The sequence below is a fragment of the Chondrus crispus genome, genomic scaffold, assembly GCF_000350225.1.
Source record: "Chondrus crispus Stackhouse genomic scaffold, scaffold_468, whole genome shotgun sequence".
Lineage (NCBI taxonomy): Eukaryota > Rhodophyta > Florideophyceae > Gigartinales > Gigartinaceae > Chondrus > Chondrus crispus.
In genome coordinates, this window is record NW_005179368.1 from 1 (window position 1) to 14340 (window position 14340).

At 48.7% G+C, this 14340-nt stretch overlaps 1 protein-coding gene; it reads left to right on the forward strand.

Annotated features, from left to right (window-relative positions):
• Positions 1 to 6115: 6115 nt before the first annotated feature.
• On the forward strand, positions 6116 to 8830 carry CHC_T00010210001 (NADPH oxidase, respiratory burst oxidase homologue). XM_005719130.1 is given in 3 exon segments: positions 6116 to 6190; positions 6191 to 8668; positions 8669 to 8830. 1 exon segment carries the CDS (start codon positions 6191 to 6193, stop codon positions 8666 to 8668), a length of 2478 nt encoding a protein of 825 aa, XP_005719187.1. The 5' UTR covers positions 6116 to 6190; the 3' UTR covers positions 8669 to 8830.
• Positions 8831 to 14340: the final 5510 nt, after the last annotated feature.

The window sequence follows — 14340 nt, forward strand, 5'->3', positions numbered from 1 at the left end:
CCCAGTGCGGCCCACTTCACACCCGAAGCCCACCGTTCCAGACCCCACAGACGCCAAGTAGCTAAACCCCCCTTATTTCCAATAAACTCTCTCTCTCTCTTCGCCCGCCCCCGCCCGAAATTTGCGCAACATTTTCTCCCCGCTACAGAATCTGGCGCACCGCTTTTGCACACTCACCTCGTATTCTGCATACCCCTTACACATCCTCCCAATTGTAAACAAACCTCCAACTCCGGCGCCATCTGTCACGCACACACGGAAACCGTTCCCCTCTCTCGCCCCTCCCTCTCCCGCCCCCCGCCCAAAAGTAGTATAACAACGGCCGCTCCTCCGCCTACTTCGCAACCCGTTCACAGAAATGACAGAGTCTCACATGCCCCTCGTGAGCACGGCCCGCAAACGGGTATCCGCCGTTCCTTCGTATTGTCTTCAAAAGAGCACAACCTGCCCCCTCCATTGCTGGTTTGTGCTCCTTTTTTTGATGTGGGACTAGAGAAAGAAAATTTTACACGTGTTGCTTTTGCCGCCCTGCCTTCTTGGTCTTGTTTTGTCGCGTTTTTTGCACGCTAGCAACGGAATCTTCCACCCCCTCCAACCCCTGTTTTATTTGAGTGTTACAGTTTCAGTTACAGTGTCTTCACATCGGGAAAACAGTTAAGCCACTGTGGAGCGACACTCCCTTTTTCCGTGCATGTTGCTCAACAACGAACTGCAACTCCCAAATCCCTGTATTTCTTCGCATAAAGCCAATTCTGCTCCCTCTTTACACGGCTTTCCAGCTGTAAACCGTCCAGTGTCTTCGCATTTCTTCTTCTTTCATTAAAACACACAATCAGAAAAGATGACATAACTCTACCTGCACTACGTAACACGAACAAATTCCATCAATTACTCTGTGTTGTAATAGTCTTCACATCAAACTTCACTGTATCCCTCCTATTGCACACACGCATAAAAACATAAGCACAGACACACACACACACACACACACACAGACACACACACACAACTGGAAGATTTCTAGACTCCTTTCGTCAGCTTTCGTCATCTCGCAGTCTGCTCCTCCTCCTCTACCGTACGTACCATTGCATTCCCAGCCCTTATTTCTCAATATGCATTTCAAGTGCAGGCATTATGCTGATTCTGGCGAACAACGCATTTGCACCTGCAAATTACTGTTTAAATGATCTTCATCATGTATTCTTTCAATGCAAATTTCGCTTCTTCTTCACCTGCAGGATTTGATCTTGCTGTCATTGCCTTTTAACCATGTATGTTCTTGGCCCTTCACATCACTAGAAGATTCGATTTTTACTTATCCAAATGATTTTCATACTTTCTTCCCACTGCTGTATTTATTTTGAAAAGGTCGCAGACAGATCAAACCTGCGCTGCTCTGCTTGGTTTGTTTTCAGATCTGCATGTGTTTGTTCTTTTCTTCGCATAAACTTCACAAAAACGACGCAATCTTTACTTTTACAAAGGGAAAATAGGATACACTTCTGTCAGCTGCGTCACAAAACAACGTCTGTGAATCTTGATTATTTACAATTATAAAAAAATGACAAGCACACACGAACATTTTTATGTCAAGACTCGTCGTGACATCTTCCTTTTCTGCGCTGGAACAAATTGCATCGATCATATTGAGCCTGTCCTACTTTTTCAATGTGTGACATGTTAACGACATGAAAGAAAGCATTCAAGTGAATGAAATGGAAGATCCAAGCAAAACATATGACTGCAACTGTTCCTGAAAAATCGCTTCATGAGATCCAGATGTTTAAAGAAGGGGACGATCTAACATGCGACAATCTATTTTTCCTTCATTTTGCGATTATTTGAATCGTATATTTATCTAAATATTATGTTTAGGCAAAGTTCTCAAATGCAATTTGGCTTTCTCTTACTCAACGACTTTTAAGTACACTAAACTGGAGCTAGAAAAAGGGCCTCGCATAGTCTGTAATGTCTATCCGACCGGGGCCCGTCCTCACATGAGGACAGCACTTTTTGCGCAAAAATAAATACAATAGATTTTAAATTTAGAAAATTATTTTGAACGCCACTTCCTTAACGTACATGTCCCTGGCAATAACATCTTGCAGAACATCGAGATGGCGATTTTGAGGAAACTAAAATAATAAGATTATAATACAGATTAAGTGCCCAATTCCTTTATTGAACTCACGTTTTTTGCGTTATCAAGGTTGCTTTAAAAAGCTTCTTTTCCAGAAATTTCTAAAAACCACTCGGAAGGGCATGTATTTCTCGCTATTCTCTTTTCTTTCAAATGCAGAAGTCAAGTGGTGTAGCGATGGTATCCTTCTCCCTCTTTTCGAGAAAGCGCAAGTCATGAAAAATAGGTCGAAAAGTGACCTGATATGGGGACAGTGGCTGGATAGACAATAGACAGTGAAAGTTGCAGCCTTCCATGCTGCAGTTCGCTTTTTCAATAATACTCTCACGTTCTTGTATGGGCAAGGAAAACAGGTATACGGACGTGATACCTAGTTCGATCCTACTTGACATGATGTCAAACAGTTTATGCTACCACTTAAATTATGGAACGTCTTGCATGAAAGATGCGACCGAAAAACACTCAAAGACAAAGACATACCGCACCGAGCAAGTACAGGGCTTGGCAGCTTGGTCGGTCACAACTTGACCTCTCGAGAGAGTTTCTCCCTATATGTCTAATACCACGAATCGAACTGTTACCATCTCCACGTAATAGTCTCATCATTGTCAGACATGGTACAAGAATTGCAAACAAAAAGAAGGGTAACGTAACATAAGTCCACGCAGCAATCTAATGAATTTCTTCTCCTCCGATATTGCGACATGGGACGGCAGGGATGAAGATAACGTAAGTAGTTTCAACCCAAGCAGTGCACAAGCAAAGACAAGCCTTGGACCAAAGTGAAATTCATCAACATTAATCCATAGGTTGGAAACGAAAAGTGGATGGCTGTGAGGGTTCTAGAATGTGAACGGACTCGGATATGGCTCGGATAGGCACAAGATTGTGCGACTCGAGCCAGCTTGTGGTTTAGAATCAAGCGGACAGCATACAGAAAGGGCGATGTCCTAATGCGTGACGAACACAGTTCATTGTAGCTTGTGTTACGTTCCGACAGAAGAAAAAGAATAAAGAGGAGGAGGAGGGGGAAGAGAAGGAGATAAAGAGAGGAAGAAGAAGAAGGAAAAAGATGAAAAAGATGAAATCGATGAAATCGAGATAGAGCTCATACGCACTACTGCGTTTTGGAGGATTTTCGCCGAAAAGCTGTATGCCGGGATTCAGACAATACTGTACCGTTTCAATGTAAGGGTGGTGCCTCTTGACATTCCGTGAAGGCTTCAGAACGACCTTGTCCACAGAAATGTGAAGCGGTGTGCAATATTTCATGGACAGTCAAAGAAATGGGCGCATTGAGGGTAATATCCATCACTCACTGTGGAAATCGGAGAAAGAAATGTATATATGAAACATGGATGTGACCAATGAGGTGCGCCAAGCATGGAAAAAATCTGAGCTTGGAAGAGCAGTGCCGAATGTTGCAGTAGAATTCACAGTGTGGCAGGTACTTGTACATCAAGTGAGAGAAATGGAAAAGATCGATACTGTTGTGACAAGTACAGAAGCGGCTGGATCAAAAAAAGGGTACAGTACCCTTGTACGGTACCGTTACGGTATACTGTACCCTTCGAAGGGCACTGTATACAAACAATAGAAGGCAAAAATCCAGAGACCAGGGAATCGAGGAATGTTCGTTTTGTTCTTTCTCTGCCTGCCTCTTTTCATGCCCGTGTTTGACACCCAGACATCCTTCAAAAAAACGAGGCGGTTTCTCTCAGCGCCCGAGAAATGAGAAATGGAAGAATATTCTTCCCTTTCTTCCCATCTTCGTTGACAGCAGTGAAGCCACCATGCAAGCAATGCGCAAAAAACATGAAAATCAAATGAATTTTACAAAATTCGTCCGGCGACCTGGCCCGGTTCCGAGCGACTCACAACAAATTGACCAGTGAGAAAATATCTTTCCCCCCCCCCTCTGTATCAGCGCGTAGAACAGCATGACCGTGTATGTTGACGGTGTTGACATCAACACCGTGTGTCAACACACGGTGACATCACCAGCGGAAGAAATTGGCATTCATACCACGCGCTGCCCCGACGTCGTCCTTGATGGCTTTTTCAGAGACAGCAGTGGCTGATTAATGGATCTGCGGCTAGTAGCGCCTGAATACACACGTTTCTTGTGGTTGGTGTTTTTACAGCGCCAGGCCCTCTTCAAACCGAAGACAACCAAAGCTAACATGTCAGCTCAAAACGCTGCTATCGATGGAAGATTCGTGGCGGAGAATCTCGGCGTTTTGGAGCATGGTGCTGGGCGTTTTTCGGGGCAGGTTGTGGAGAGGGTTGTGGGAGAAACGGGACGGATTTGCGGCTGGGGCTGCGGCAGCAGTGAGAGAATGTTGAAATGTGTGCACGCCGGTCCACAGACCGGAGGCGCCCAAATAGGGCTGCGGCAGTAGCGAGAGAATATTGAATATTGAATTCTCTCGCTACTGCCGCAGCCCTATTCTGCGAACCGGCATGTACACATTTCAATAATGTGTGCATGCCGGTTCGCATGCATGCCGGTTCGCAGACCGAAGGGGCCCAAATGAGAGGCTATGGACAATTTTCGTAAATGTGCAAATGTGCAAAAGTGAGTTGAATTGCACGGTGGTACGTACTGCTACCGGTGATGGCATGGGGAGAATGCGTAAAAGCGTTACTCTGACTCGACACAGACGGGATAAAGTACGTAGTTAGGCAACAAGGTACTGCGGATCTGAGGCTTACTAATATTCCTCCCCCTTGTTGATCTCGGGCAGATAGAAACACTTTCGCCGGGTTGGAGCACGAATGCAGCCTGGCGTAGCAAAAAGAGCTCGGTTGCTACGTTGGCCCTGAAGGCGTGGCCCTGAAGCCCCGGGAATCTTCTACGGAAGCGGCGGGACAAAAGAAAAAAAATGGACCGTCGGTGTATACGTAGACCCGCGCGTTGGTCATGCTGGTGACGGGGGTTTCTCTGTCGGCTTGTTTAGCGGGTGTATCCGACGGTTTGTTTGGGGAGCGAGCATGGAGGCAAATGGAGCTCCCCCGGGGATGGGGAGCTCGGTTGACGTTGGATGGAAAGTGATGGGGCTGATCGCGTGCGGATACGCAATGAGCTGGAGAGCGGAGAGGGCGAGGAAAATGGCGGCGTGGTAATGAACAATTATGGCGGGACACGGGGTGGTACGTGTGTGTGTAAAGTGGATCAGAAGTAGGATAAATGGTGTGGAGAATCGGGTTGCGTAGAAAAAAAAGGGGATCGTTTTAGCACTGACGTGTACGAGAAGTGGGAAGTTTGTGACCGAAGACGGTGCTCGTCGAGCACAGGGGGGAAACACCCAATGAAGGCGGAAACCTGGAAAAAAAACTCTGTAGTGGGGGTAGTCTCGGGGGCGGTAAAAGTTTGGGAAGAGGTTATGGCATATGCCCGCAGTGTGCTTGATGAAGTTGTTGGATATTGATTTCCTTTGAATGAGGTGTGATAAAAGGTGCGTTCGAAATTTTGTTGTTAGTTACATGCAGAGGGGTGATGTCGAGAGAGAGGGAGAAGAGTGCAAGAAATGGAAAAGGCTCTGGGAAACGCGGAGAAGAATCGTCAAGTATTCTACGGCTACGAATTCTACTGCCGCGGTTACCGACGCATTAATATTAAAAGTTACAGTGTCACGCGTGACTGTTCGTTGCCCCAGACCTCAGTCTCCTCCCCGCAGTGCCCCCGTGCCACGTCGCCCGTCACACACCCCGTGATTAACATAATACTACCCCCCACCACTCACTTTCTTCACGCTTCGTCATTTCGATACCTCCCCGTCTTGAGAAACAGACCATGCCCTTCCCAAACTCTACAACCCCTTTCTATCTTCTCCCCCCTCTCTTACTACTCTGCCATGTCCTCGTCACACCATTTCATTTCACTAACCCCTGTCGGTACCCCATATCTCCCCTCTTCCCCCCCCACTCTGTATAAATATCACCCCACCACGGTCCGCTTCCAACTTCTTCTCCACACTCACTCATCTACTCATTCACTCACTCACTCACTCACTCACTCACTCACTCAATCCTCACACCCAACTCACAATGATTCCCAGATCCAAGCCCGACGTCGCCCGTCTCAGCGCCCGCATCGAGGCATACCTCTCCACCCACGCATTCAAAGTCCTCTTCTTTGCTTTCTATGGCGCCGCCGTCACCCTCATGTTCGCTTGGGGTTTCAAGGCCGAGTTCACCTTCGAGGACAACTTCGACATGCCCCACTTCAACACCGTCCGTTGGTTCATCGGCATTGCCCGTGGCATGGGCTACACCCTTAACCTCAACACCGCTTTCGTGATCCTCCTCGCCTCGCGCCTGCTTTTCACCAAGCTTCGCGACTCACCCCTTCAGCTCGTCCTGCCGTTCGATGCAGCTTTCCCGGCCCTCCACATCGTCGTCGGCTACACCATCTTCTTTGCCGTTCTCGTCCATGGTTCCTTCCATTTCGTCTGGCTCATTACCTGGGATGCCTGGACTTGGGGCCTCTGGAGCTTCAACATGAGCGTCATCACTGGCTTCTTGCTCGCCATCGTCTTCGGTACCATGCTCGTTCTTGCTCGCCCGTCCGTCCGTAAGAACAACTTCCGCCTCTTCTATGCGGTTCATATCATCGGCGCCACTCTTTTCTTCGGCCTCCTCATCATCCACGGTATGTTCCGGCAGGTTCCGTATACCTACAAGTGGGTCATTCCCCCGCTCATCCTCTACGCCATCGACAGGTTCCTCCGCCGCAGGAAGGTATCCGCTGTCGAACTCTTCCTCTCCGCTGAGAACGCAGTCCTCAAGGACGGTGACATCCTCGAACTCCGAGTCCCCAAGGCTTTCAGTTACCAAGCCGGTCAGTACGCAGAGGTCCAGGTCCCCTTCATTAACCGTGAGTGGCACCCCTTCACCATTGCTTCGGCTCCTCAGGACAAGACTATGTGCTTCTACATCAAGGCCCTCGGTGACTGGACCAAGGAGCTCCGCGGCGCCTTCCAAGCGCGTGTTGACGGTGCCGTCACCGATTCCCTCCAAGTCAATATTCGTGGCCCGTACGGCGCCCCCGCTCAGCACGTCGGCCTCTACGAGCGAGTCGTTCTCATCTCCGGTGGTATTGGCTCTACTCCATTCACCTCTATCTGCAAGGACTTGCACCACCACAAGGTCAAGGAGAACGCTACCAGCGCCACCGGCTTCGAGCCCTCTACCTCCACTCTGCTCAAGCGCATTGAATCCCGCGTCAGTACTGCTATCTCTACTTTGTACGGTGTGGACATTTCTAATGCCAAGGACATCAATCAGGAAGAGGAGGAGAAGAGGGTCTACCTCGCCAACATGCTCAACTTGACTGCTCCTGGCTCCGGCTCCAGCTCAGGTGAAACCACCGAGCTCGAAGTGGAGATGGTCGATGCCTCCAAGCAAGCTGACGAGTCTTCTTCCGACTCTGACCGCAGCACCTCGATGGAGTCTTACAACGTCAAGAACATGCTCCGTAAAGAACAGGATGAGGAATACATTCTCGATGACATCAAGAATTCTGCCAACGCACGCCGTGGAAACCGTGAACGTCTCTCCCACTTGTATGAAGGCCGCTCCAAGGTGCTGGAGTTCCTCCATACCTCCCGCGTCAACCTGCTGCTCCTCTTTGTGCTCATTGCCCGCATCTTCTTCATTTGCATCTCCTCCATCATCAAGGCTGACTACATCATGATCAACGCCGAGCCGCACGCTATCGAGTCTGGCCTCTGGATTGTGATTGTCGACACTGTACTCAGCATCATCTTCGCCATTGTGCTCCCGCTCACCATCTTCCTCGAGCTGAGCTACATGGGCTCCCGTTTCTTCCGCACCGTCGGTCGCACACTCGACTTCTTCGTCTTCCTCCCGCTCACCATCACTAGTGCCAGCCTTGGCATCAAGGCTCTTGTCACCGAGCGCACTGACGAACAAATCGTGCTCTTCCTGCACTACATCGTCTTCCTGCCGACGCTTTTCGTCCTCCTTGCTGTTCGCATGTACCGCGCCCTTGGCAAGAGGACGCTCCTCACTGACGCTCCCTGCCATTGCTCGCATCGCGATATCGTCCCCAACGTCGACTTTGTTTGGACTGTCCCGCACGAGAATGACGACGAGTGGCTACGCTCCGAACTCGAACCGCTCGCCGACGGTACTGAGCTCAAGCTCCACCGCTACGTCACTCGCGCTAAGGAAGTCGACATGGAAGCCGGCTCTGAATTCATCACCAGCTCCAACACTGGTCGCCCCGAATGGGATGAGATCTTTGGCAAGATTGCCGCCGAAGCTCCCTCCAACTCTGTAGTGGGCGTGTTCTTCTGCGGACCTCACAAGATGGGCGATTCTGTGCAATCAGCGATGCGCAGGGCTGAGATTAACAGCAACTTGAGAGGTGCCTACTTGAGGAGTACTAAGGAGAAGACCTTGATGAAGGACCTCGGTCTGCCTCAGCGAGGGCTTATTAAGATGCTGATGGGAACCGGTTGCAGTGTGCGCTTCGTGTTCCGGGAGGAAAACTTCGGCTAAGGTGCTACACCACCGAGAAGCCCACTTTAGATTTTGGCTAACTCACTCACCCTAGCTTGATAGAGAGTCCCGCAAACACAACAACTTTGACAAGAAAATAATAATTTTAGATGAGACATATACCAACATTGAGATGTAAATTATTCCGACATTCAATTGCAATTCTTTCTTTGCCTACTCTTATCTTTTGTACTCCCCTTTCTTCTTCAATGTCGACAAGCAATTGAGAATGAAAGCGGACGAAAATCGTCCTTTCTTGAGACACTGTAAATACGCTTCACGTATACGCTTCACGTAGTTCAGATACGTCAGACTCAGCTTTGGTCTTGTGGGTTAGCATGACATGGAGAGAAAATCGGTTACGTATGCAGGCCGTCTCTCCACTGTTCGTATTTTGGGAAGATAGCGTTGGACACAAGACAGCCAACCAACCGTTTTCCATCCCCCGGATGTGATTGGAAAGGAACGTTCGCAAACAAATTTGGAATTCACCCAATGGATGCTTCCCGCAGCAATCTCAATAAAAATATACTGTAAAATGTACAGTAACGCTTGACACAAACAAAACATCGGCCAACTTCCGATTCGCCGCCTTCCATAATTTTCCACTCTCCTGTCCTTTTTCGTCCGGCACGTCATGCGAATTCGGCATTTCGCGGGTGCTCCTCCCCGAGTAGACGGTACGCGTGGAATGGTGTGTGGGGATGCTGTCTGGGTACCGGTGTAAATAACAAGTCTATAGAGTACGAAAAGGAATGCCGCAGCAGCCTAGACGAGCCGCCGTTGGAAAGCTGCCGAATCCTTTGCGCCAAACGCATGTAGAATGTCCTTGCGAGCCGTGCAATATAGCACCTGTTGAATCGCTTGCGTGCTGTCCGTGGGGGGAAATATGAAATTCACAGACGGGGGACAGCAAGGTGCAGCCTACGACCGAGGAATGTGGGACAAAAGCAGACATCTCGTTGCTTGGTATTGACGATGTCACGCTCCGATTAAGCAGTAGGGAGCGGGAGTCGTTGGCTGGGCTCCACTCCAGTTACATATGTTTCGTATGTCTGACGAAGTTAAACCCAAACATCTGGAGCAGCTATAGGGGCCAACTAGGCTTGGTATGGTCGACGCTTTTCAAGGAGCACTGCACGACTAATTATCTTGGCTGTCAGAAAAACACTGTTCCCCCACCCGGTTGCAGCGAATTGTTTCTTTTAAAATAACGCCCGTCTTTTGGCTCCTACAAACCTCTGTTTGCATAATTTGTTCTCTCAAGTGGAGAGGGAGCGGAAGACGCAACCGACTGTAAGGAATGTCTCTGAAATTCTATGCAGGAGTTTCCACAAATGCCAGTCTACGAGGTAAAATCCTGTGTAGGAGCTACCCTTGGTTATGCTTTACATAGTCTGTGCTGTACAAGAAAAAGGCAGTGCTGGCATTTGAACAGCAGCAATGCAACGGCATGTGCTGATTTTTCAATTTCCCGATTCACACTTATCATAATACTATCGCTCGCCCACACCTTGCGGTGCTCCGTAATTCGCATTTGTCGAGTCACAACTAAGTCTTCTGGTGATAAGGTTCGACAGAACGCTCTCTTTAGATGTTGTGGGGAGTAGCGGAGATGCTTCGTGTGGTAGGCTTTTAAAGAACCCAGGGCGTTAGAGCCAGGAGTAATATCTAAATTCAGTGTCCTCGAGGCTGTGGGACTACACCATGGCTGTGTACTATATTGAGTCATGATAAATGCTGTATTTTTCGGATTGCGGAGGATTATATAATTTATTTCCCTGCTGTACCATGCTATTTGGGCTGACGTTTGCTTCCTACCCCTTGCCTAGAAATCCTGGATGCATTCTCCAGAAGGCACTGAAAATTTTCTCGCATGCCTCTTATCGTCACCTGAGAATACACGGGGAAAGAAGTTCGTTGTCCAGTGAAGTCGACATAACACACACACACACACACAACACGAAGACCGAAAATACAGTAAATGAGAGTTCAAGCAGGGAAGTTTTAGCAACTATAATATGCTGTTTGTTACTAAGCGAAGACAGTTCAATGAATGAAGCACGAGACGAGACCATGGCAACGAGGGATAACCCAAATTCAGTGAAGGGTCTATAGACATTAAGTTGGTATTTGGGAAACATCAATACGTTCCTAAATGCACACCATTTGCCGTAAACAATTGCAAACACTTTGGCGGTTCAAAATATTAATACTGTAGCAGCATTCCCGTCACCAACAGATCTAGAGAGGGTTTCTGTTGGCCCACGACAAGGGTTTTTGTGTGCGAGCTTCATCTCTGCATACCTGCCTTTAAACGCATGGCTCGCAGTTTGAGGGGATATCCTTGAGAAGGGAGAGCCTTCCTCCCGTAGGCGTTGCAGAGTGCTGTGTCTGTAGAACAGAAGCCCAGTTGTGTTTAGCATGGTTTCATTGGATGAAGGTCATCGGCCTCAGCATGATAGCATCTTACCTCGACCATGATGGTTATGTCGACTTCACGTTTAAGGAAGAGTCGTCATTGTTTGGTAATAGGCTGTGCTCCGACGTGAATGCATAAAAATGATACTGTAATTTTGAATGCTTAGGGTGATGCTTCAAAGGTAGGTACACCTTTACAATGTTTAGGGTAGCTACACGACGCAGTTAACCTAGAAAAATTCCCGAAACATTTAGGACCGATACGTTGTCCCTGTCATATGTGACAACGGGGCGCTCGTTCTTCAGCTTTTTTAGGAAAAAGCGAACGAATGGAAGGAGCCTCGGGCTCCTTCCATTCGTCAACGGATTCGTCAAGGAGCTCATTGGGCCATTCGTACAGGACGCGACCAGATACGTCGAAAACGGCCTTAGTGCACCCTCCTGTACATACAATCGCTCTCCGAATTTTGCAAGGAAGGAATACAGTACCAAGGGTACTGTACATGCGTGTTCGGGCGTGTACCGTCGGCATGACTCGTTGCCACAGTACAAAAAAAAAAACGAGAGAGTAAGAACGACAACGACCTCGAGTTCTATTTGAAGTTGCCATCTCTTCGATGCAACTTGCTCCTAGGGAAACATACCTATCCAGTTCCTGAATACAGTAGGCATGTTTTCCAGCAGGGGTGCAGAATACGTCGTTCGGAATAAAATTGTGTATCATTATTCGGATGGGGAGGCGATGTATCATGCAAGGGATATCCTTGATAAAACGATATTGCTTCCGGGTTTTTTTTTATGAAGTAACATCCAGAAAAAGAAAAAAAAAGAAGCGGGCCTTCACCAGGCACCGTGCAGGGAGGATGCTTGTTGTACAAGGCTAGATCACCATGTCCTTGAGCAACGACGCGAATCATGCGACATCCTGTCGTCAAACATTAGGTCCTTGACGACGAAACGCCGGTGCGAAAATCAAGGTTTTGCAGGGAGGCCAATGAAATTCGGTCTTGAGGGGTACCCTTCGGACCCTTGAGGGTAGTCAGGGAGGAAAGAGAGGATGCGCGCTGTATCAAAAACACATGAATAAATCAAGATATGAGGGGGCATTCCTATGAGGCCTCTTTTGTAGGGGAAGTGCGCTGTTCTATACGTGTAGATGACCGGGTACACTAAAAGCAGCCTCAAGACCTTGGCACCTTCAAAAAATATTCTGTTACTCTTCCTGTATTGGGTCTTACAGCAGAGAACGAGTGGAGAACGAGTCGTCTGAGCTGAGTCTGAGAGTGCGCTTGTTGATTACAAGTACGGCATGCAAACGGCGACACCTGCCAGGGAGGTTCAGGTTAGTCGGAGCCGCCGGCATACAGTACTTGCTGTACTGGGCGTGTCTCGTGTGGTTTGGGAAAATCGGAGCATCCTCTTCTCCCCGGGCGTCTCGAAAAGGAAGGTCTTCATTAATACATCGCACATCCTCGAGGCCATGGTTTTCCTTCCTGCGTGTCGGGGGCAACGGCGAGATGAGACATAAGATTAGCGTACTGTACACTCGGAAGATGCGGTCCCTCCACAAGGATGTTTTTCCAGCAAGCCCAAATTCCCTGCGCCCTCATCTGTCCGTCACGCAACACATGCCATCTCCTCCAAAAAGAAAGCGTCATAGTGTGTAGTGCAAAGGTGTTAATTCCATGAAGAATGAATGTACACACATAATGAGAATCTCTCTGTAGCTCAAAAGAAAAAGAAGCTTCCCCTTTTGCAACCGGAACCCAAATGAACTCAAATAATCACGTTGTGTACAGTAACGGTACTGTACTTGTACCATTCAACCTCTGTGAAGATTGGGCTACTCGACATGACTCGTATGATACGAGCAACTATCTGCGCGTCACTAGATTAGATTTGACCTTTACGCCTGTAATGCGGTCGTACTGCCCCGTCACGCCTAGAACAAATGCTCACTGCACCGTAGCTGGCTCCACTCCGCTTGCCGTTTCAAGAGTCGGCGGCATGCCCCGGACTCGTTCAAGACGAAGGGTCTTGATAGTACAAGTACTGTAGGTTATTGCTACCGTTCTGAGCAACGAGCGAACGGGGGATAGATGCGTACAGTACCCCCTCCCCCCACGGTCACGCCTGCGAACGAATGAGGCAATCGTGCGTAATCTACGAGCAGAACGCAACCCGTGTCAGCGGAATTCAGGCGGGTTATGTTTCGGTATACGAGTGGCGCGCCACCCGTTGCAGCCCTAATATTGCAGTCCCAGCTCTCGAAAGGTGGAAAACGAGTGGGGAGACAGGTTTATACCGTACAATTTGTACGTATGCTAGTCCTAGGCCCAGGGTAGGCTGTGGCCTTTTTAGATCGCGTCGCTGTACAGATACCTGTAAGATGCGTCTCGAAAAAGCGGGATGGCCATTCTTTTGTGTTTCTGCAGTAAATTATTGCAGGGGTGTGTGTCGGACGGGGGGGGGGGGGGGGGGGGGGGTTTCAGAGGGGTGCTGGCACTCTGTAACCGAAATGAATTTGGTGGTCTATGTGTCCATTCTGGCAGTCGGTTTCCAACCAACCAGCCCCTGTTGTCAGATTTTATTGTCGCAAATCCAATCTGCCCAGTATTCCACCCAACGTACCCCCAATCAAAACCCTTCAACCATGCTGAACATCGTACTGCATCATCATCATAAATGCGCTTCACGCTTCGCTCATCAACGATGCTCGAAAAACTCGCACGAAGAGAACAATCCCCTTACAGAACTAACCTCAGTGTCAGACCAAGATCGCTTTCTGCCGCTCACACCAAATCCCTTCTAGCCCAGCCATTCACGATTATCATGGTGGAATACACTCCCCCATCCTACTTGCCTCGATCCCAATGGCGAACCACTCGTCAATTCATGGCGCACGGCCCGTGAAGAGTTAAACAGGGTATCACAACCACAAAACCTTCAGAAGATCTCCTCCCCCCCAAGTCGGGACCACCACTGTCCAATTGAACCCCTTGCTCTCAACCAGTCACGGTGGGTGAGAGCTACTACAGTACTACATATCATGATATACTTGAATTTTTCAAAAAAACCCTCCGACTAAACACTCTACCCCTCGATGAGATGTAGGGTGCTGTGCAATGTCTCATGTGACATACCAAAGTGCACCTGTTACTGTATGCGAGATGAACTGGGGCAACGATGGGATACCTCAATGACCAGAGCACGGAAGGATCGGAAATGAAAAATATGCACATTGTCTGTGA